The sequence below is a fragment of the Colius striatus genome, chromosome 4, assembly GCF_028858725.1.
Source record: "Colius striatus isolate bColStr4 chromosome 4, bColStr4.1.hap1, whole genome shotgun sequence".
Classification (NCBI taxonomy): Eukaryota; Metazoa; Chordata; class Aves; order Coliiformes; family Coliidae; genus Colius; species Colius striatus.
The window spans coordinates 96829493-96851807 of NC_084762.1; the positions used below are offsets into that span (position 1 = coordinate 96829493).

The 22315-nt window shown below is 65.0% G+C and overlaps 1 protein-coding gene across 2 annotated transcripts in view; it reads left to right on the top strand.

The window, feature by feature from the left end:
• PLEC (plectin) overlaps window positions 1–22315 on the top strand; it is a 34742-nt gene that overhangs the window by 11418 nt on the left and 1009 nt on the right. The window contains exons 15-33 of one of the 2 annotated variants that reach the window (XM_061995845.1): window positions 103–180; window positions 358–519; window positions 2441–2545; window positions 2657–2752; window positions 2860–2985; window positions 3683–3835; window positions 3925–4079; window positions 4426–4552; window positions 4636–4819; window positions 4913–5070; window positions 5253–5431; window positions 7652–7790; window positions 8078–8434; window positions 8548–8631; window positions 8733–8837; window positions 9006–9104; window positions 10555–13935; window positions 14593–21548; window positions 22174–22314. In XM_061995845.1, the coding sequence (XP_061851829.1) occupies window positions 103–180; window positions 358–519; window positions 2441–2545; window positions 2657–2752; window positions 2860–2985; window positions 3683–3835; window positions 3925–4079; window positions 4426–4552; window positions 4636–4819; window positions 4913–5070; window positions 5253–5431; window positions 7652–7790; window positions 8078–8434; window positions 8548–8631; window positions 8733–8837; window positions 9006–9104; window positions 10555–13935; window positions 14593–20892 (11988 nt within the window). In that variant the 3' untranslated portion in view covers window positions 20893–21548; window positions 22174–22314. Of the gene's footprint in view, window positions 1–102; window positions 181–357; window positions 520–2440; window positions 2546–2656; window positions 2753–2859; window positions 2986–3682; window positions 3836–3924; window positions 4080–4425; window positions 4553–4635; window positions 4820–4912; window positions 5071–5252; window positions 5432–7651; window positions 7791–8077; window positions 8435–8547; window positions 8632–8732; window positions 8838–9005; window positions 9105–10554; window positions 13936–14592; window positions 21549–22173; window position 22315 lie in introns of those variants that run through there. The other variant, XM_061995846.1, reaches the window with a different exon arrangement.

Sequence of the window (22315 nt, forward strand, 5' to 3'; positions counted from 1 at the left end):
GCCACCGCCCGTGGGAGGCTGGGAGGTGCCACGGTCCCCAGGGTGGGCAGGGGGTCCCTGTGGGGCTCAGGGGTCCCCACGCTTATGGCACCTCTCCCTCAGGCGCAGCTCTCCCCTGGACCCCGCAACGCCTACCGGGAGTGCCTGGGCAAGCTGGACCTGCAGTATGCCAAGCTGCTGGTGAGGCTGCGTGCTGGGGCAGGGCGCGGCGGGGGGCACAGGCCATGGCACAGGGCGGCTGCAGCACGTGCCGAGCTGTGTGGGGAGGGGGGTGCTGGGGGGGATGTGTGGGTAGGGGGTGCAGAGGAAAGGTGGGAGAGGGCTACAGCCGTGGTCCATCCCTGCCCCCGTCCCCAGAACTCCTCCAAGTCCCGTCTGCGGCACCTGGAGAGCCTCCACGGCTTCGTCAGCGCCGCCACCAAGGAGCTGATGTGGCTGAACGAGAAGGAGGAGGAGGAGGTGAACTTCGACTGGAGCGACCGCAACCCCAACATGACGGCTAAGAAGGAGAACTACTCGGTACAGAGAGAGCACAAGGCCTGCCCACAGCCATCCCTGCCCACAGCCATCCCTGTCTGCTCCCATCCCTGCCCACAGCCATCCCTGTCTGCTCCCATCCCTGCCCACAGCCATCCCTGCCTGCTCCCATCCCTGTCCCCAGCCATCCCTGTCCCCAGCCATCCCTGCCCACAGCCATCCCTGCCCTCTCCCATCCCTGCCCGCTCCCATCCCTGCCCACAGCCATCCCTGCCCTCTCCCATCCCTGCCCGCTCCCATCCCTGCCCACAGCCATCTCTGTCCCCAGCCATCCCTGCCCACAGCCATCCCTGCCCACAGCCATCCCTGCCCGCTCCCATCCCTGCCCACAGCCATCCCTGCCCACAGCCATCCCTGCCCGCTCCCATCCCTGCCCACAGCCATCCCTGCCCGCTCCCATCCCTGCCCACAGCCATCTCTGTCCCCAGCCATCCCTGCCCACAGCCATCCCTGCCCTCTCCCATCCCTGCCCGCTCCCATCCCTGCCCACAGCCATCTCTGTCCCCAGCCATCCCTGCCCACAGCCATCCCTGCCCGCTCCCATCCCTGCCCTCTCCCATCCCTGCCCGCTCCCATCCCTGCCCACAGCCATCCCTGCCCGCTCCCATCCCTGCCCACAGCCATCTCTGTCCCTAGCCATCCCTGCCCACAGCCATCCCTGCCCACAGCCATCCCTGCCCACAGCCATCCCTGCCTGCTCCCATCCCTGCCCACAGCCATCCCTGCCCACAGCCATCCCTGCCCGCTCCCATCCCTGCCCGCTCCCATCCCTGCCCTCTCCCATCCCTGCCCACAGCCATCCCTGCCCGCTCCCATCCCTGCCCACAGCCATCTCTGTCCCCAGCCATCCCTGCCCACAGCCATCCCTGCCCACAGCCATCCCTGCCTGCTCCCATCCCTGCCCACAGCCATCCCTGCCCACAGCCATCCCTGCCCGCTCCCATCCCTGCCCACAGCCATCCCTGCCCTCTCCCATCCCTGCCCACAGCCATCCCTGCCCGCTCCCATCCCTGCCCGCTCCCATCCCTGCCCACAGCCATCCCTGCCCTCTCCCATCCCTGCCCACAGCCATCCCTGCCCACAGCCATCCCTGCCTGCTCCCATCCCTGCCCACAGCCATCCCTGCCCACAGCCATCCCTGCCCGCTCCCATCCCTGCCCACAGCCATCCCTGCCCGCTCCCATCCCTGCCCGCTCCCATCCCTGCCCACAGCCATCCCTGCCCGCTCCCATCCCTGCCCACAGCCATCCCTGCCCTCTCCCATCCCTGCCCGCTCCCATCCCTGCCCACAGCCATCCCTGCCCACAGCCATCCCTGCCTGCTCCCATCCCTCTCAGTAGTGGATGAACAGGCCAAGAGGAAACAGGGCTCAGGGTGCCCCAGGGGAGGTTGAGGCTGGAGCTCAGGCAGAATTGTTTCCCTGAGAGGGGTGTCAGCCCCTGTGCCAGGCTGCCCAGCCCTGGAGGGATCCCAGAGCCGTGGGGCTGAGGTGCTGAGGCTGTGGCTCAGTGGTGGCCGTGGCAGGGTGAGGGCTCAGGGCTGGACTGCAGCAGCTCAAAGGGCTTTTCCAACTCAGTGATTCTGTGCTCATGACCATTCTACCCTGTCCCCCTCCCTCCCCATCCCTGCACAAGAGCATCCTCTCTGTACCCCTCAGCTCCCCAGCAGAGGCTCCTGTGGTGGGTGATGGACCCGACACCCCCCCCCCCCACCCAGGGAACCCCCTCTGGCCTATTCCCAAGCACCACGGCAGCTGCAGAGCGCCCTGGAGTGGGGCAGGAACCCCCCCCCGTGCCTTGAGCCCAGGCACAGGCAGGAGGGGACACACACAGACGTGTAGCCACCCGTGCTGTCCCTGCCGGGGCTCAGCACTCACCCCCTGTCCTCCCTCGGGGCTGCACAGGGGCTGATGCGGGAGCTGGAGCTGCGGGAGCGCAGGATCAAGGAGCTGCAGAGCCTGGGGGACCGGCTGCTGCGGGAGGAGCACCCGGGCAGGCAGATCCTGGAGGTGAGGGACTGGGGGGGCTGGGCGGTGTGTGGCGTGGTGGGCAGTGCATGGGGGGGCTGTGCTGGTGCAGGGGCTGGCTGGTGGTGTGATGGTGCTGTGTGGCTGTTGCAGGCGTTCCAGGCGGCCCTGCAGACGCAGTGGAGCTGGATGCTGCAGCTGTGCTGCTGCATCGAGGCGCACCTGAAGGAGAACACTGCATACTTCCAGGTAGGGTGGGCTGGGAGGGGAGAGGAGGGGAGGAGGGGGACCCTCTCCATGTACCCACTGCTGGCAGCACCCACCCAGGCTCACTCTGCCCCCCCCCCCCCCCCCAGTTCTTTGCTGACGTGAGGGAAGCTGAGGAGTTCCTGAGGAAGACCCAGGAGAACATGAAGAGGAAATACTCCTGCGACCGCAGCATCACCGTCACGCGCCTGGAGGACCTGCTGCAGGACTGTGTGGTGAGGGACCCCCCACAGTCCCTGGGCTGACACCCCCCCTGCAATGTTTGAGCCCCATTGCAGCCCCTGGGGTGCACCTCAGCCCCACTACAGCTCCAGGGTGACCTCCAGCTCCACTGCAGCCCCTGGAATGCCTCCCAGCCCCACTGCAGCTCCAGGGTGATCCCTAGCCCCACTGCAGCTCCAGGGTGCCTCCCAGCCCCACTGCAGCCCCTGGATGCCCCCCAGCCCCACTGCAGCTCCAGGGTGATCTCCAGCCCCACTGCAGACTGTGGGTGCCCCCGAACCCTGCTGCAGCCCCTGGTGTGCTCCCCAGATGTGCCAGCTGCAGGGTGCTGGGATGACATCCCCGGATCTGCACCCCACTGCAGCCCCCCAAGGAGGATGTCCCACAGTGCACCCCAGTGCAGAGCCTCAGGGGTGACCCCTGACACGTGCACCCTGCTTCAGGCCCCGACCCCCCACCACTGCGCTGCAGTCTCACCACCCTCCCCCAGTTGCAGGCCCTGCTGCAGGAGTGCCCTTCCTCCACACTCCCCTCCAGTGACCCTCCCCAGTAATTCCCCTCCCTGCACCAACCCCCTCCCCACCCTGGGGTGGTGTGGGAGTGCATGAGCCCCCCCCCAGAGCCCCTTGGTCCCAATGGGGTGCAACGAGGGGGACCTCCCCACCTCCTCTGACCTGGCTGTGCCCACAGGAGCAGAAGGACCAGCTGGATGAGTACGGGGGCCATCTGGCAGGCCTGGCCCGGCGCGCCAAGGCCATCGTGCAGCTGAAGCCCCGCAGCCCCAGCACCCCGCTGCACGGCCGCCCCCCCATCCAGGCCGTCTGCGACTACAAGCAAATGGAGGTGCGAGGGAGAGCGGGGGGCCGGGGAGGGGGATGCAGGGAGCCGTGTGGGGGTCCCCAGCCCTGGCTGACAGCACCCTGACCCCGCAGATCACAGTGCACAAGAACGACGAGTGCGCTCTGCTCAGCAACGCGCAGCCCTACAAGTGGAAGGTGCTGAGCGCGGCCGGCAGCGAGGCCATCGTGCCCTCCGTCTGCTTCCTCCTGCCGCCCCCTAACAAGGAGGCTCTGGATGCAGTGCAGAGGTGAGACCCCGCCTCTGCAGCCCCTCCTGGCGTGGGGGTCTGTCTCTGCTCCCCAGTAGTGCGGGAAGGGACAAGAGGAAAGGGGCTCAGGGTGCCCCAGGGGAGATTGAGGCTGGAGCTGAGGCAGAACTGTTTCCCTGAGAGGGGTGTCAGCCCCTGTGCCAGGCTGCCCAGGGAGCTGGGGCAGTGCCCAGCCCTGGAGGGGTCCCAGAGCCGTGGGGCTGAGGTGCTGAGGGCTCAGTGGTGGCTGTGGCAGGGGTCGGGTTGGACTGCAGGAGCTCAAAGGGCTTTTCTACCCCATTCCTTGGCTCCCGCCCCTGCTCTGCCTCACGCTATCTCTCCGCAGGCTGGAAGCCGCCCACCAGCACCTCCTGGTGCTCTGGCACCAGCTGCACCTCGACATGCGGAGCCTCCTGTCCTGGCAGTACCTGATCCGCGACATCCAGCAGATCCAGTCGTGGTCCCAGGTGACGGTGAGTGTGCAGGGCAGGGCAGGGCTGTGTGGCGCGGGGGTGCTGCCGCGGTGCCGGGCACTGACGCAGCCTGTGCCCCGCAGTTCCGCGCGCTGCCGCCGGAGGAGTGCCGGCAGGTCCTGCGCAGCCTGGACACGCACTACCAGGAGTTCCTGCGCGACAGCCAGGACTCGCAGAGCTTCCAGCCCGATGACCGGCTGCAGGTGGAGCGCGAGTACAACGCCTGCACGCAGAAGTACGAGCTGCTGCTGCGCAGCCAGGAGAAAGGTAAGCGGGAGCTCACCAACCCCCTGCAGCTCCCCCTGCAGCACCCCCCCTGCAGGAGCTGGGTGCTGACCCCATGTCCCGGCTGCCCCGCAGGAGAGCAGGATGAGTCCCTGTGCAAGAGCTACATTTCGCAGCTGAAGGACATCCGGCTGCAGCTGGAGGGCTGCGAGGCTCGCACCATCCACAAGATCCGCTTGCCCCTCGACAAGGACCCGGTCAAGGAGTGTGCCCAGCGCATCACCGAGCAGCAGGTACCTGCATGGGGCTGCCCTCTGCCCGCCCACGCTGCTGGGCTGCTGATCCCTCCTCTACTTCGTGCCCTGTGCTGGGATGGGGGTGGCCGGGGACTCTGGCTGGTGAGACACAGGCTCAGCCCGCCAGCTGCATCTGGTGAGTGCTGGGCAGAGAGTGAGGGACCCTCCAACCCCCGCAGCAAATCCACTTGGAGCTGGAGGGCATCAAGAAGAACCTGGAGAAGGTCAGCGAGAAGACAGAGAAGGTGCTGGCACAGCCAGAGCAGGCCAGCTCAGCCCCTGTCCTGCGTTCAGAGCTGGAGATCACCCTGCAGAAGATGGACCAGGTGTACAGCCTCTCCACCATCTACCTGGAGAAGTAAGTGCTGGCCCCTACATGGCATAGGGCTCATCCCAGGCTGGGGAGAGCCACTGCGGCTGCTGAGATGCACCAGCGCTGGCCAGGGCTGGGCTGGAGGAGCTGCCTGTGCCAGCACATCCTTCCTTCCCTGTGAGCTCCTGGCCGTGTGATCTGAGATCTGGGCAGGCTGAGAGCTGGGCACAGAGGAACCTCTGAGGGGCAGGGAGAGTCCTGCCCCTGGGGAGGAACCATCCCAGCACCAGCACAGGCTGGGGGGGACCTGCTGGGGAGCAGCTCCAGGAGAGGGACCTGACAGTGCTGGGGGGCAGCAGCTCCCCATGCGCAACAACATGGCCTCGTGGGCAAGAAGCATCCTGGGGGCACTGAGGAGAACATCTGGAATGTGTGTGAGGAGGAAAGGCTGCAGCCCTGGGGCTGTTCAGCCTGGGGAATAGAAGCCTGAGCTCAGGGATCCTTCTCAGTGCTGCTCAGTCCCTACAGGGCAGGTGGCCAGAGGCTGGGGCCAGTGTTTGGTGTGTGGGGGCCAGTGGCAGGACACGAGGCAGCGGGCACAGGCTGGCACACAGGCAGTGCCCCTGGCCCAGGAGGAGCAAGTCCTTTGGTGCTGAGGGGAGGGAGCCCTGGCCCAGGCTGCCCAGGGAGGGTGTGGAGGCTCCTTCTCAGGAGGTTTCCAACCCCATCTGGACACGTTGCTGTGCCCCCTGAGCCAGGGGCAGCTGCTGGAGCAGGGGCTGGGGCTGCAGCAGCTCTGGGGGTCCCTGCACAGCCACCATGCTGGGATTTGAAGATTCTGTGTGCTGCCATATTCACCCAGATATAAGAAGGGATGGAAGGATGATCTGGGAAATGACAGGCCTGTCAGTTTGACTTCAGTGCCCGAAGCTGATGGAGCAGATCATCCTTGGTTCTGTTCTGCAGCACACGCAGGACAACCAGGTGCTCAGGCCCGGTCAGCATGAGTTTATAAAGGGCAGGTCCTGTTTAACAAACCTGATCTCCTTCCATGACAGGGTGACCTGCTTGTTGGATGAAGGAAAGGCTATGGGTGTTGTATACCTTGGCTTTAGGATGGCATTTGATGCTGTTTCCCACAGCATTCTCTTAGGGAAATTGGCTGCTCTTGGCTTGGATGGGCAGAGCCTTCCCTGGGTGAAACACTGGTGAGATGGTTGAGTGCAGAGTGGTCAGTGGAGTGAAATCCAGTTGGTGGCTGGTCACGAGTGGTGTCCCCCAGGGCTTGGTGCTGGGGCCACTCCTGATTAACATCTTTATCAATGATTGGATGAGGGGTTCGAAGGCACCCTCAGTGAGTTTGCAGATGACCTCAAGCTGTATGGAAGTGTCAATCTGCTGGAGGGTAGGGAATCTTTACAGAGAGTTCTAGACAGGCTGGATGGTTGGGCCAAGGCCAATGCCATGAGTTTCAATAAGGCCAAATGCTGGGCCCTGCCCTTGGGCCACAACAAACCCCAGCAGAGCTACAGGCTTGGGGAGGAGTGTCTGGAAGCTGCCAGGCACACAGGGACCTGGCAGTGTGGGGTGAACAGGAGCCAGCAGCGTGCCCAGGTGGGCAGGAAGGCCAAGGGCAGCCTGGCCTGGCTCAGGAACAGTGTTGTCAGCAGGAGCAGGGAGCTGATCATTGCCCTGCACTCAACTGTGGTGAGGCTGCACCTCCAATACTGTGTCCAGTTTTAGGCCCCTCTCTACAAAAAGGACACTGGGGAGCTGGAGAGGATCCAGAGGTGCTGCCAAGCCAGGAAAGGATTTGGAGCAAGTCTCAGCTGAGGAAGGGCTGAGGGATCTGGGGCTGTTGAGCCTGGAGAAAGGAAGGCTCAGGGGAGACCTTCTCACTCCACAACTACCTGAAAGGAAGCTGCAGCCAGGTGGGAGTCGGTCTGTGCTCCCCAGTAACATGCAATAGAACATGAAACAGCCTCAAGTTGCAGCAGGGGAGGTTGAGGCTGGATGTGAGGAGGGATTTCTTTGGTGCCAGGGCTGTCAGGCATTGGAACAGCTGCACAGGGAGGTGCTGGAGTCACTGTCCACAGAGGTGTTTCAGAGCCAGGTGGATGTTGCACTGAGGACAATGGACTGGTGGGTGATGGGGCTGGGACAGAGGCTGCACTCCATGGGCTGAAAGGTCTCTGCCAGCTGAAACCATTCTGTGATTCCATGCCACTGCCCAGCACCAGCTGAGCCCATCTGCTATCTCTGCAGGCTGAAGACCATCAACCTGGTGATTCGCAGCACTCAGGGGGCAGAGGAGCTGGTCAAGAAGTACGAGGACCAGCTGAAGGACGTGCAGACTGTGCCGGCTGACCTGAAGGAGCTGGAGGCCAGCAAGGCTGAGCTGAAGGTAACGGCTGTGACTGCACCGTGCTGGGGACAGCTGGCAAAAAGAAAAGAACGTGTTGGGCAGAACTGTTTCCCTGAGAGGGGTGTCAGCCCCTGTGCTGCCCAGGGAGCTGGGGGAGTGCCCAGCCCTCGAGGGATCCCAAAGCCGTAGGGCTGAGCTGCTGAGGGCTCAGTGGTGGCCGTGGCAGGGTGAGGGCTCAGGGTTGGACTGCAGGAGCTCAAAGGGCTTTTCCTGCCACGATGATTCTGTGGCTGTGTGATCCTCTGACCACACTCCATTTGCCACAGCGGCTACGGGCGCAGGCAGAGGGACACCAGCCCTTCTTCAGCACACTGGAGACCGACCTGAGCAAGGCCAAGGACGTCAATGAGCGGATGGTCAGGGGCCACAGCGAGCGCGACGTGGACCTGGACCGGTACCGGGAGCGCGTGCAGCAGCTGCTGGAGCGCTGGCAGGCCGTGCTGGCACAGATGGACCTGCGGCAGCGCGAGCTGGACCAGCTGGGCCGGCAGCTGCGGTACTACCGCGACAGCTGCGACGCGCTGCGCCACTGGATCCAGGACGCCAAGCAGCGGCAGGAGAAGATCCAGGCGGTGCCCATCACCGACAGCAAGACCGTGCGGGAGCAGCTGCTGCAGGAGAAGGTAGCGCCCGCGGTAGGGCGAGCCGAGCCGGCCTGGCTGGTGCTGGCGGCCAGCGCTGGCCACGGCAGGATGGCCACAGGCCGACTGAGCTCACCCCTGCCCTGTTCCCACAGAAACTGCTGGAGGAGTGTGACCTCAACAAGGAGAAGGTGGAGGAGTGCCAGCGCTATGCCAAGCAGTACATCGATGCCATCAAGGTGTGTGTGCTGGCCTGCTGCAGGCTGCGCTCCCTGGGGGCTGGTGGGAGGCTGTGGGGGTGCTGGGGACACTGGTGTGCTCACAACTCCTCTCCTGGCAGGACTACGAGCTGCAGCTGGTGAGCTTCAAGGCGCAGGTGGAGCCCATGGCCTCGCCGGCCAAGAAGCCCAAAGTGCAGTCTGCGTCTGACAGCATCATCCAGGAGGTGAGGGGAGTCCCCTCTGGGCCGGGCTGGGGCAGCTCCTTCTCTGGGAGCGGGGAGACCGTGGGGCTGTGCCAAGAGGGTGGGCATGGTGCGGGGCTGGCCCGCGGGCTGGGCTGTGCCCGACCCCAGCGCCTGCTGCCATCCTGCTGACCCTGCTGTCTGCCGCAGTACGTGGACCTGCGGACGCGGTACAGCGAGCTGACCACGCTCACGAGCCAGTACATCAAGTTCATCACGGAGACGCTGCGGCGGCTGGAGGAGGAGGAGGTAGGGCAGCGGCGCGCGGGCGCCTGGGGTGGCATGGACTTGGCTGCATCCTCTCTCCTGCATAATGACGGGGAACGTGGTTCATGACGAGTGCCGGCTCCCCCATCACTAACGCTGGCCCGCGGCCTCTAACCCCGCTGCGAGCCAGGCTGCCGGGGCCTGAGCTGCTGGCGCTGGGCACAGTGGGGCTCTGAGCGCAGAGGGCCGGCCGGCGCGGCGCAGAGCCGAGTCCGGGCACCGCCGGGCGCTGGTGTGGCTGGTGGTAGGAGGCACTTCCCAGATACACGTAGCGCAGCCAGCACCTGCCTTCGCATGGGCGCTGTGCCCTCGGGTGTTCTCTCTCCGTAACCTTTCTAACTCTTGGTTTCTGCCCTCGAAGTCGAGCCGCTTTGCCAGTGCTTTGTCTTGGGGGATGTTTGTGTTGGTGGGGATCTAATGGAGGGTAAAAAACCAGGATGTCTCTGGCACCCCTGCACCAGGTACTCACTCTGCGCATGTCCCCCCTCCCCACGGCACCCCCTCCACCTCAACCCATGGCCGTCAGCAGCCTGCACGCCCCCGCTGCGCCCCTGCCCGCCGCTCCTCGCCTGCCTCTGCACTGTTGGGGGTGGCATGGGGAGCCCCCAGCCCCACGGTCAGGGGGTCTGGCTCACCCAAGGGTGCGCTGCCCGTGTCTGGGCCCTGCATGGAGCGTGCACCTGCCTCGCTCAGGGTACCAGCGCCCTGTGGCACAGCCCTGGGCCATGCACCAACCGTGTACCTGGAGCTGTCCAATGCGGGAGGTTCGGACCAGCTTGGGTCAGAGCTTGGGTCAGAGCTTGGGTGGCTTTCCACGTCTTCCAGGCTTTCCCGACAGGGAAAGCTCCTCTGGCACGTCCTTCACATCTGCTCCCCCCGTCCTGGTGCTCTGGCTGGGTCTCTTGTGTCCCCATGGTGATGGCTCTCCACCCTGGCCCCTCTTGCACGGACAGCCCTGAGGAAGAGGAGGAGGAGGAGGCTGCGCTCTGCGGGGCTGGGGCCGGGCACTCCCTGGGGGCAGTGGTCACGGTGGTGCTGTGCAAGCTGCTGGTGTCTGTCTCCATCGCCTCGGGCCTCGCTCGCGCTCCATCCCCTCTCTGTGGTTCGTGGGCCACTCCGCTTCCCGCACCGCTGTCTCGGTCCTGTCGCCTGTCTGCCCACACTGTGCTCAGTGAGACGCGGTACTCGTGTGTCACCTGTTGCCGCACATCTTCTGGAAGCTGGCCTCGCTGCCTCCAGCTCGTGAGGAGGCCCAGGGACCCACAGCCATCCCATGTGCATCCTCCACCCCTCCGCCCTGGACCGTCCTGTCCCGTCTCTCGGTGGTGCGTGGTTGTGGTTGGCGTTGACGCCGCGACTCGGTCGCATCCCTTGTGATTTCTCTCTCTCTTCCCCCCTCTCTTGTTTTCTCTGCACCCTCTTTCCTCTCCAGAAAGCTGCCGAGAAGCTGAAGGAGGAGGAGAGGAAGCGGCTGGCGGAGGTGGAGGCCCAGCTGGAGAAGCAGCGGCAGCTGGCCGAGGCCCACGCCAAAGCCAAGGCGCAGGCGGAGGCAGAGGCACGGGAGCTGCAGCTCCGCATGCAGGAGGAGGTCACCCGGCGGGAGGTGGTGGCCGTGGACGCCGAGCAGCAGAAGCAGAACATCCAGCAGGAGCTCATGCAGCTGCGGCAGAACTCTGACCACCAGATCCAGTCCAAGGTGAAGCTGATCGAGGAGGCTGAGTACAACCGCAAGAAGGTGGAGGAGGAGATCCGCCTCATCCGCCTGCAGCTGGACAACACCGAGAAGCAGCGGGCGGGCGCCGAGACGGAGCTGCAGGAGCTGCGGGCGCGCGCCGAGGAGGCCGAGCGGCAGAAGAGGCAGGCGCAGGAGGAGGCCGAGCGCCTGCGCCGGCAGGTGAAGGAGGAGAGCCAGAAGAAGCGGGAGGCGGAGGAGGAGCTGAAGCGCAAGGTGCAGGCAGAGCGGGACGCGGCGCGGGAGAAGCAGAAGGCGGTGGCCGACCTGGAGAAGCTGCGGCTGCAGGCGGAGGAGGCCGAGCGGCGCATGCGGCAGGCGGAGGCCGAGAAGGAGCGGCAGATCCAGGTGGCCCAGGAGGTGGCCCAGCGGAGCGCCGAGGCCGAGCTGCAGAGCAAGCGGCTGTCGTTCGCCGAGAAAACGGCGCAGCTGGAGCTGTCGCTGCAGCAGGAGCACATCACGGTGGCCCACCTGCAGGAGGAGGCCGAGCGGCTGAAGAAGCAGCAGCTGGAGGCCGAGCGGTCACGGGAGGAGGCCGAGAAGGAGCTGGAGCGCTGGAGGCAGAAGGCCAACGAGGCGCTGCGGCTGCGGCTGCAGGCAGAGGAGGTGGCTCACAAGAAGACGCTGGCGCAGGAGGAGGCCGAGAAGCAGAAGGAGGACGCAGAGCGGGAGGCCCGCAAGCGCGCCAAGGCCGAGGAGTCGGCCCTGCGGCAGAAGGAGCTGGCGGAGGAGGAGCTGGAGAAGCAGCGGGAGCTGGCGGAGGGCACAGCGCAGCAGAAGCTGGCGGCAGAGCAGGAGCTGATCCGGCTGAAGGCTGAGATGGAGAACGGGGAGCAGCAGCGCCTGCTCCTGGAGGAAGAGCTCTTCCGTCTGAAGACAGAGGTGAGCGAGGCCATCCAGAAGAGGAAAGATGTGGAGGAGGAGCTGGCCAAGCTGCGGGCTGAAATGGAGGTGCTGCTGGAGAGCAAGGCCAAGACAGAGGAGGAGTCGCGCTCCACCAGCGAGAAATCCAAGCAGCGTCTGGAGGCCGAGGCCAGCAAGCTGCGGGAGCTGGCCGAGGAGGCCGCCCGCCTGCGCGCCCTGTCCGAGGAGGCCAAGCGGCAGCGGCAGCTGGCGGAGGAGGAGGCGGGCCGGCAGCGGGCCGAGGCCGAGCGCATCCTCAAGGAGAAGCTGGCGGCCATCAACGAGGCCTCGCGGCTGAAGGCGGAGGCGGAGATTGCGCTGAAGGAGAAGGAGGCAGAGAATGAGCGTCTGCGGCGGCTGGCGGAGGACGAGGCGTACCAACGCAAGCTGCTGGAGGAGCAGGCGGCCCAGCACAAGCAGGACATCGAGGAGAAGATCGCCCTGCTGAAGCGCTCCTCGGAGAGTGAGCTGGAGCGGCAGAAGGGGCTGGTGGAGGACACGCTGCGGCAGCGGCGGCAGGTGGAGGAGGAGATCCGCGCCCTGAAGGCCAGCTTCGAGAAGGCCTCGGCCGGCAAGACCGAGCTGGAGAGGGAGCTGAGCCGCATCCGCGGCGAGGCCGAGGAGGTGCAGCGCAGCCGGGAGCAGGCGGAGCGCGAGGCTGAGCGGCAGCGGGCACTGGCACTGGAGGAGGAGGGCCGCCGGCGCGAGGCCGAGGAGAAGGTGCAGGCCATCCTGGCAGCCGAGGAGGAGGCCGGGCGGCAGCGGCGGCTGGCGCTGGAGGAGGTGGAGCGGTTGAAGGCCATGGTGGAGGAAGCGAGGCGGCAGAAGGAGCTGGCGGAGAAGGAGTCGGAGCGACAGATCCAGCTGGCGCGGGAGGCGGCGCAGAAGCGGATCGCGGCGGAGGAGAAGGCTCACCTGGCCGCCGTGCAGCAGAAGGAGCAGGAGCTGCTGCAGACGCGGCAGCAGGAGCAGAGCCTCGTGGACCGGCTGCGCGACGAGGCCGAGCGTGCGCGGAGGGCGGCTGAGGAGGCCGAGTTCGCTCGCAGCAAGGCGGAGCAGGATGCCGGCCTGTCGCGGCAGCGGGTGGAGGAGGCCGAGCGGCTGAAGCAGCGGGCGGAGGAGGAGGCGCAGGCCAAGGCGCAGGCGCAGGCGGACGCGGAGAAGCTGCGGAAGGAGGCAGAGCTGGAGGCGGCGAAGCGGGCGCAGGCGGAGCAGGCGGCGCTGAGGCAGAAGCAGCTGGCCGACGCTGAGATGGAGAAGCACAAGAAGTTCGCGGAGCAGACGCTGCGGCAGAAGGCGCAGGTGGAGCAGGAGCTGACCAAGGTGAAGCTGCAGCTGGATGAGACGGATCACCAGAAGGGCATCCTGGACGAGGAGCTGCAGCGGCTGAAGGAGGAGGTGACCGACGCCGTGCGGCAGAAGGCCCAGGTGGAGGAGGAGCTCTTCAAGGTGCGGGTGCAGATGGAGGAGCTGGCGAAGCTGAAGAGCCGGATCGAGGAGGAGAACAAGGTGCTGATCCTCAAGGACAAGGACAACACGCAGAAGTTCCTGGCGGAGGAGGCTGAGAAGATGAAGCAGGTGGCAGAGGAGGTGGCCCGGCTCAGCGTGGAGGCCCAGGAGGCCGCTCGCATGCGGAAGCTGGCTGAGGACGACCTGGCGCAGCAGCGGGCGCTGGCCGAGAAGATGCTGAAGGAGAAGATGCAGGCGGTGCAGGAGGCCACGCGGCTGAAGGCCGAGGCGGAGATGCTGCAGAAGCAGAAGGACCTGGCGCAGGAGCACGCCAAGAGGCTGCAGGAGGACAAGGAGCAGATGCAGCAGCGCCTGGCTGAGGAGACCGAGGGCTTCCAGAAGACGCTGGAGGCCGAGCGCCGGCGGCAGCTGGAGATCACGGCCGAGGCTGAGCGCCTCAAGCTGCACGTGGCGGAGATGAGCGTGGCGCAGGCCAAGGCTGAGGAGGAAGCCAAGCGGTTCAAGAAGCAGGCGGAAGAGATCAGCGAGAGGCTGCATGAGACTGAGCTGGCCACACAGGAGAAGATGACGCTGGTGCACACTCTGGAGATCCAGCGGCACCAGAGCGACCAAGATGCGGAGAAGCTGCGACAGGCCATCGCTGACCTGGAGCAGGAGAAGGAGAAGCTGAAGCAGGAGGCGGCGTTGCTGCAGCAGAAGGCGGAGGAGGTACTGGGCTGCGGGTCCCCATTAGCGGTGGCGGGACGCAGGGCAGGAGGCCTCCCCTCTCCCCATCCACCCCGCACCCCGTCCCGGCACGGGAGCGGAGGTGTCACCGCGCCTCCTGCCCCGGCCTCATCCCCCCTGCCAGGGGCCACAGCGAGCGAGCGGCTGCTCATGGGGCAGGACCCCCCTGGAGTGAGCTGGGGGCGTGCGCAGAGTTGGTGTGGGGTGCAGCGAGGCAAACCCTGCCAGACCTCCCGCCACCTGCCCTCTCCTGCTGCCGACAGCTCATGCCATGGAGGGGGAGAGTGGCCCGGTGGGTCCCACTGTCCACGGCAGCTCCTTGGCCCCGTGGCACATCCTGCCTTGCTCCCCTTTGTAGCCAAATGCCGTCCCCAGCTCCTGGCCTTGCTGCTGGGCAGGGAGTCCCTCGCCCTCCCAAAGACCTCGTGTCTGTTCCCTGCTCGTTCTGCCCATGTGTTGTCTGCTGTGTCCCCCTTAACCCCAGCTCTGCTCACTTAACTCCTAACTTATGTAGCAGAGATCCCCTGGCCTGGTGCCACTCCTGCTGCCTGCCCCCCAGCTCCCCCCTGCTGCCCCCCCAGCGCTGCCCCCTGGGGCAGAGGGTGCCATCTGACCATGCCTTCCTCTCTCCCACCCCAGATGCAAGTGGCCCAGCAGGCACAGCTCCGTCAGGAGACGCAGCTCCTCCAGCAGAGCTTCCTGACGGAGAAGGACGCCCTGCTGCAGAAGGAGAAGTTCATCGAGGAGGAGAAAATGAAGCTGGAGAAGCTCTTTAAAGATGAGGTGAACAAAGCCCAGAACCTGAAGGCAGAGCAGGAGCGGCAGCAGAAGGAGATGGAGCAGGAGAAAGAGCAGTTGAAGGCCATGTTGGACGAAGCCAAGAAGCATCAGAAAGAAGCAGAGGAAAATGTCCGGCACAAGCAGGAGGAGCTGCAGCAGCTGGAGAAGCAGCGTCAGCAGCAGGAGAAGCTCCTGGAAGAGGAGAACAAGAAGCTCAGGGAGAGGCTGGAGCAGATGCAGGAAGAGTACAAGGCAGCCCTGGCTCAGACGCGAGAGATCATGATCCAGACGGACGACCTGCCTGAGGAGGCCGCGGTGACGGTGACACAGCTGCTGGACATCAAGGCCATGCCCAACGGCAGAGACGCGGTGGACGGCCCAGCGCAGAACGGGGAGCCCGAGTTCGCCTTCGACGGCATCCGCCAGAAGGTGTCCGCGGAGAAGCTGGCCGACGCCGGCATCCTGAGCAAGGACAGCTTAGACAAGCTGGCGAAGGGCATCGTGAGCGTGAGCGAGCTCTCGCAGAGGGAGGATGTCAAGAAGTACCTGCAGGGCAAGAGCAGCATCGCCGGCTTGTTAATCAAACCTACCAACCAGAAGATGAGCATTTACGAAGCCATGAAGAAGAAGCTGCTGAGCCCAGGCACGGCGCTGGTCCTCCTGGAAGCACAGGCTGCCTCCGGCTTCATCATCGACCCTGTGCACAACACGAGGCTCTCAGTGAACGAGGCGGTGAGGGAGGGAGTCATCGGGCCGGAGCTGCACAACAAGATGCTGTCGGCCGAGCGGGCGGTCACCGGCTACAAGGATCCTTACACGGGTGACAAGATCTCGCTGTTCCAGGCCATGCAGAAGGATCTGATCGTGAAGGACCACGGCATCCGGCTGCTGGAGGCCCAGATCGCCACCGGCGGCATCATCGACCCGGTGCACAGCCACCGCCTCCCCGTAGAAGCTGCCTACCGGCGCGGCTACTTCGACCAGGAGATGAACCAAGTGCTGTCTGACCCCTCCGATGACACCAAGGGCTTCTTCGACCCCAACACACAGGAGAACCTGACCTACCTGCAGCTGATGGAGCGGTGCGTGACTGACCCGGAGACAGGGCTGTGCCTCCTGCCACTCACTGACCAGGCAGCCAAGGCCAGAGAGCTGGTCTACACCGACAAAGAAGCCAAAGATGTCTTTAAGAAGGCCACGGTGACGGCGCCGTTTGGCAAATTCCAAGGGAAGACGGTGACCATCTGGGAGATCATCAACTCCGAATACTTCACGGAGGACCAAAGGCGGGACCTGATCCAGCAGTACAGGACTGGCAAGATCACGGTGGAGAAGATCATCAAGATCATCATCACGGTTGTGGAGGAGAGCGAGAAGAAGAGCCAGATGTGCTTTGAGGGCCTGCGGGCCCCCGTGCCTGCCGCCGAGCTGCTGGAGAGCAAGATCATCAACAAGGACCTCTACAACCAGCTGCACCAGGGCAAGAAGTCTGTGAAGGAGGTGGCGGAGATGGAGTCCGTGCGGCAGTACCTGAAGGGCACGGATGCCATTGCCGGTGTGCTGGTGGAGTCGACTGGCCAGAAGCTCACCTTCTACGATGCCCTTAAGAGAAACCTGCTGAAGCCAGAGATCGCCCTGTCCCTGCTGGAAGCGCAGGCTGCCACTGGCTACATCATCGACCCTGTGAGGAACAAGCTGTTCTCCGTGGACGAAGCGGTGAAGGCCGAGGTGGTGGGGCCGGAGTTTCACGAGAAGCTGCTGTCAGCCGAGAAGGCAGTGACAGGCTACAAGGATCCCTACACGGGCCAGACGGTTTCCCTCTTCCAGGCGCTCAGGAAGGGCCTCATCCCCAGCGACGCCGGGCTCCGTCTGCTGGACGTGCAGCTGGCGACCGGTGGCATCATCGACCCCGTCAGCAGCCACCGGCTCCCGCTCGAGGTTGCCTACAAGCGTGGCTACTTCGACCCGGAGGTAAACGAGGCTCTGACCGATGCCAAGTATTTCTACTGTCCCAACACCCAAGAGCACCTCACCTATGCCCAGCTGCAGAAGAGCTGCCACCGTGACAAGCAGACCGGCTTCTACCTGCTGCCCCTGTCAGACAAAGCCATCCAGTCGCAGCAGGAGGAGGTCTACACGGACAGCCAGGCCAAGGAGTGCTTCGACAAGGCAACCGTGGAGGTGCCGGTGGGCAGCATGAAGGGCCGGACAATGACCATCTGGGAGCTGATCCACTCTGAGTACTTCACGGAGGAGCACAGGCGGGAGCTGCTCCGGCAGTACAAGACCGGCAAGGTGACCATCGAGAAGATCATCAAGATTGTGATCACCATCATCGAGGAGGCGGAGAGCAAGAAGCAGGAGAAGCTGACCTTCAGCGGCCTGCGGGCGCCCGTACCTGCCAGTGAGCTGGTGGAGTCCCGCATCATCAGCAAGGCCCAGTACGAGCAGCTGAAGGAAGGCAAGAAGTCGGTGAAGGACCTCTCCGAGACGGACGCGGTGAGGAGATTCCTGCACGGCAGCGACTGCATCGCCGGCGTCTATGTGGAGGCCACCAAGGAGAAGCTGAACATCTACGAGGCCATGAAGAGGAACCTGCTGAGGCCCAGCACTGCCGTGGTCCTCCTGGAGGCCCAGGCAGCCACCGGCTTCTTGATCGACCCCGTGAAGAACCGGAAGCTGTACGTCAACGAGGCGGTGAAGGCCGGGGTCGTCGGGCCAGAGCTGCACGAGAAGCTGCTCTCTGCTGAGAAGGCCGTCACCGGCTACAAGGACCCCTACTCTGGCGACACCGTCTCCCTCTTCCAGGCCATGAAGAAAGGGCTCATCGTCAGGGAGCACGGCATCCGGCTGCTGGAGGCCCAGATCGCCACGGGCGGCATCATCGACCCGGTGCACAGCCACCGCCTCCCGGTTGAGGTGGCCTACCGGCGCGGCTACTTGGACGAGGAGATGAACAGGACCCTCTCTGACCCCACGGACGACACCAAGGGCTTCTTCGACCCCAACACACAGGAGAACCTGACCTACCTGCAGCTGAAGGAGAGGTGCATCGAGGATCCCGAGACAGGGCTGTACCTGCTGCCGCTGCGGGAGCCAGAGAAGCCCACGGTGGTGGAGACCACGCAGGTGTACACAGAGGCGGAGACGCGGAAGGTGTTTGAGGAGACGCAGGTGGACATCCCTGTGGGCAGCAGGGCCGGCTCCTCCATGTCGCTGTGGGAGATCATGCACTCGGACCTGCTGCCCGAGGAGCAGCGCAAGCAGCTCATGGAGGAGTTCCAGTCGGGCCGCGTGTCCAAGGAGCGCATGATCATCATCATCATTGAGATCATCGAGAAGACCGAGATCATCCGGCAGCAGAATCTCACCTCCTACGACTACATCCGGCGCCGCATCTCAGCCGAGGACCTCTACGAGGCCAAGATCATCTCTCTGGACATCTACAACCTGCTGAAGCAGGGCTCCAAAACCTTCCGCGAGCTCCTGGACGTGGAGACCGTCTGGAAGTACCTCTATGGCTCGGGCTGCGTGGCTGGCATCTACATCCCCTCTTCCAAGCAGAAGCTCAGCATCTACCAGGCACTGAAGAAGGGGTTGATCAACCCCGAGGTGGCCCGTTCCCTCCTGGAGGCCCAGGCCGCCACCGGCTTCATGATCGACCCCGTGAAGAACGAGATGCTGACCGTAGACGAGGCGGTCAGGAAAGGCGTGGTGGGGCCCGAGATCCACGACCGGCTGCTGTCGGCGGAGAGGGCCGTGACCGGTTACAGGGACCCGTACAGCGAGCAGAAGATCTCCATCTTCCAGGCCATGAAGAAAGACCTCATTCCCAGCGAAGAGGCCCTCAAGCTCCTGGACGCCCAGATCGCTACCGGCGGTGTCATCGACCCACACCTGGGCTTCCACCTGCCCCTGGAGGTGGCCTACCAGCGGGGCTTCATCAACAAGGAGACCTACGACATGCTGTCTGAGCCCAGCGAGGTGCGGAGCTACGTGGACCCGTCCACGGAGGAGAAGCTGAGCTACACACAGCTGCTGAAGCGGTGCCGTAAGGACGAGAGCAGCCGCCTCCTCCTGCTCCCGCTCTGCGACACCAGGAAACTCACCTTCCGGGGGCTGCGCAAGCAGATCACCGTGGAGGAGCTGGTGCTGTCGCAGGTGATGGACGAAGCCACAGCCCAGCGCCTCCAGGAGGGCCTCACCTCCATCGAGGAGGTCTCCAAGAACCTGAAGAAGTTCCTGGAGGGCACCAGCTGCATCGCCGGCGTCTTTGTGGACTCCACGAAGGAGCGGCTGTCCGTCTACCAGGCCATGAAGAAGGGCATCATCAGGCCAGGCACCGCGTTTGAGCTGCTGGAGGCGCAGGCGGCCACGGGCTACGTCATCGACCCCATCAAGGGCCTGAAGCTGACGGTGGAGGAAGCTGTGCGGATGGGCATCGTCGGCCCCGAGTTCAAGGACAAACTGCTCTCTGCCGAGAGGGCTGTCACCGGCTACCGGGATCCCTACTCTGGGAAGCTCATTTCCCTCTTCCAGGCCATGAAGAAGGGGCTGATCCTGAAGGACCACGGGATCCGCCTGCTCGAGGCCCAGATCGCGACGGGAGGCATCATCGACCCCGAGGAGAGCCACCGGCTCCCCGTGGAGGTGGCCTACAAGAGGGGCCTCTTCGACGAGGAGATGAACGAGATCCTGCTGGATCCCAGCGACGACACCAAGGGCTTCTTCGACCCCAACACCGAGGAGAACCTGACCTACCTGCAGCTGATGGAGCGGTGCATCACTGACCCGGAGACCGGCCTCTGCCTCCTGCCCCTGAAGGAGAAGAAGCGGGAGAGGAAAACCTCCTCCAAGTCCTCTGTCCGCAAGCGCAGGGTGGTGATCGTCGACCCGGAGACCGGCAAGGAGATGTCGGTGTACGAGGCCTATCGCAAGGGGCTCATCGACCACCAGACCTACCTGGAGCTGTCAGAGCAGGAATGCGAGTGGGAGGAGATCACCACCTCCTCCTCCGACGGCGTGGTCAAGTCCATGATCATTGACCGGCGCTCGGGCCGCCAGTATGACATCGACGACGCCATCGGCAAGGGCCTGATCGACCAGTCGGCCCTGGACCAGTACCGCTCGGGCACCCTCTCCATCACCGAGTTCGCCGACATGCTCTCGGGCAACATGAGCGGCTTCCGCTCGCGGTCGTCCTCCGTGGGCTCCTCCTCCTCCTACACCGTCAGCCCGGCGCCGACCCGCACGCAGATCTCCATGTGGAGCGACCCGACCGAGGAGACCGGGCCGGTGGCTGGCATCTTGGACACGGACACGCTGGAGAAGGTGTCCATCACGGAGGCCATGCGCCGCAACCTGGTGGACAACATCACCGGGCAGAGGCTGCTGGAGGCGCAGGCCTGCACCGGCGGCATCATCGACCCCAACACCGGCGACAAGTGCTCCGTCGCCGACGCGGTGAACAAGGGCCTGGTGGACAAGATCATGGTGGACCGCATCAACCTGGCGCAGAAGGCCTTCTATGGCTTCGAGGACCCGCGGACCAAGACGAAGATGTCGGCGGCGCAGGCGCTGAAGAAGGGCTGGCTGTACTACGAGGCCGGGCAGCGCTTCCTGGAGGTGCAGTACCTGACGGGGGGCCTGATAGAGCCCGACGTCGAGGGCCGCGTCTCCTTGGACGAGGCGCTGCAGAAGGGCACCATCGACACGCGCACGGCGCAGAAGCTGCGGGACGTCAACACCTACTCCAAGTATCTCACCTGCCCCAAAACCAAGCTCAAGATCTCCTACAAGGACGCCATGGACCGCAGCATGATCGAGGACGGCACCGGCCTGCGGCTGCTGGAAGCCTCCTCGCAGTCCAGCAAGGGCTACTACAGCCCCTACAACGTCAGTGGTGCCGGCTCCACCTCCGGCTCACGCTCCAGCTCCCGCACCGGCTCCCGCGCGGGCTCCAGGCGCGGCAGCTTCGACGCCACGGGCTCCGGCTTCTCCATGACCTTCTCTTCCTCCTCCTACTCATCCTCGAGCTTCGGGCGCCGATACGCCGGGGAGGCGGCCGCGCTGGCTGTGTCCCTGCCGGGCCGGAGCTGCGGGTGGGAGGCGAGCGGGGAGCGCGCGGCGCTGCGCGGGGCCCCGCTGCTGCCGGCCTGAGCGCCGGGCGCTGCCGCAGGAGCCCGCCACCGCCGCCCCCGCCCCGCATGTGGCCACGCTGCTGCTCATCACTAGCGTTTGGTTTTTTGGTTGTTTCTTTTATTTTTCCCCCAATCCCCTCCCCGTTTTTAAAGCCCAATCTTCTTCCAAAGCAGTGCCTAAAGTTTAACCAAAAAGACTAGACTAATAAATTAATATATACGATTGTTCTGACAGTATTTGTATATTGAGAGATGCGAGAGGAGAGAGAACACACGGCCCTCCCCGCCCTGCTCCCGACACGGCCCCACAGCCAGAAACCAGGAAAACAGTTCTGTCCTTCTCATCTAACCACTTAGTGACTCTTTTTGTAATTAACCCTGCCGGCTTCATCCCCTGCACACCCCCCCCGCCCCGAAGGAGGAGACCACCCTGTCCCCGCGCCATCCCGCCAGCTGCAGCGCGCCGGGAGGCAGGAGGAGGAGGAGATCTCCGGGTCCTCACCGCTCAGCACCAGGCAGCCAGACACTCTACACCAGCACTGCCACTGTCACCAAGACCCCTTGTGCAGAGGGCCCCGTGCCTGGCTCCCCGGCCACCCCGGCTGCCCAAGCTCCCCGGCTCGGCCTCTCGGCACGTCCCCACCGCCGCCGCCCCCCGGAACCGGTGTCCTGACCGTAAGTGCACGCTGGCGCTGCCCGGTGCTTCCACGCCCCATGGAGGGAGCTGCCTCCGCTCCGCCGCTTCGCCTGCCGAGGGGCTTCGCCGCGTGCCCACCGCCTCCGCCAGCCCGCCCGCCCGCCCGCTGCACCGCGCCCGCCGCACTTGGCTCTGCCCGCCCGCGTGGCCGGCGTTGCGGCGAGCCGGCGGCCGCGCCGGCTGCTGTCTGTCTGTCTGTCTGTCTCTCCGTGTATCTGGGAAGTGCTCTGCGCCAGGTTGAGTTCTCACCACTGCCACGGCTGACCAAATCGGCGGGCGGCTGCCAGCGCCTATGCCCTGGCTCGGCAGAGCCTGCGCTGCCAGCACCGGCCCGGCTCCCCGCGCGATGCCTGTGCCCGGGCCCCAGCCACTGCCAGGCCATGTCCTCCCTCACCCCGGGGGCTGTGGGACCCTTGGGAGGGCTGCGGGGGCTGCAGGATACTGTGGGCTGAGGGTGGGTGGGTGGCTGCCACAGCAGCCCCCACGCTGCCACGGGCGCATCTCTGTAGACGTGGCTTCCTCCCTCCTTCCTCCCGGCGACTCCTTTCCTCTGGGCTTTCCCCTCCCTCCCTTCACCCCGATAACGCGCTGTCTCTCTGGCAGACGTCTCTTTCCAGCCCCACCACAGAAGTCCCCTTGCCTCTGGGCGAGTTCCTCAGCTGGGTCTCCGACGTCAGCAAGTCCTGGCTGGGCTCGAGGGGAGCCTGGGACGTGGCAGCTCGTCAGCCGTGCTCGCCGGCACAGG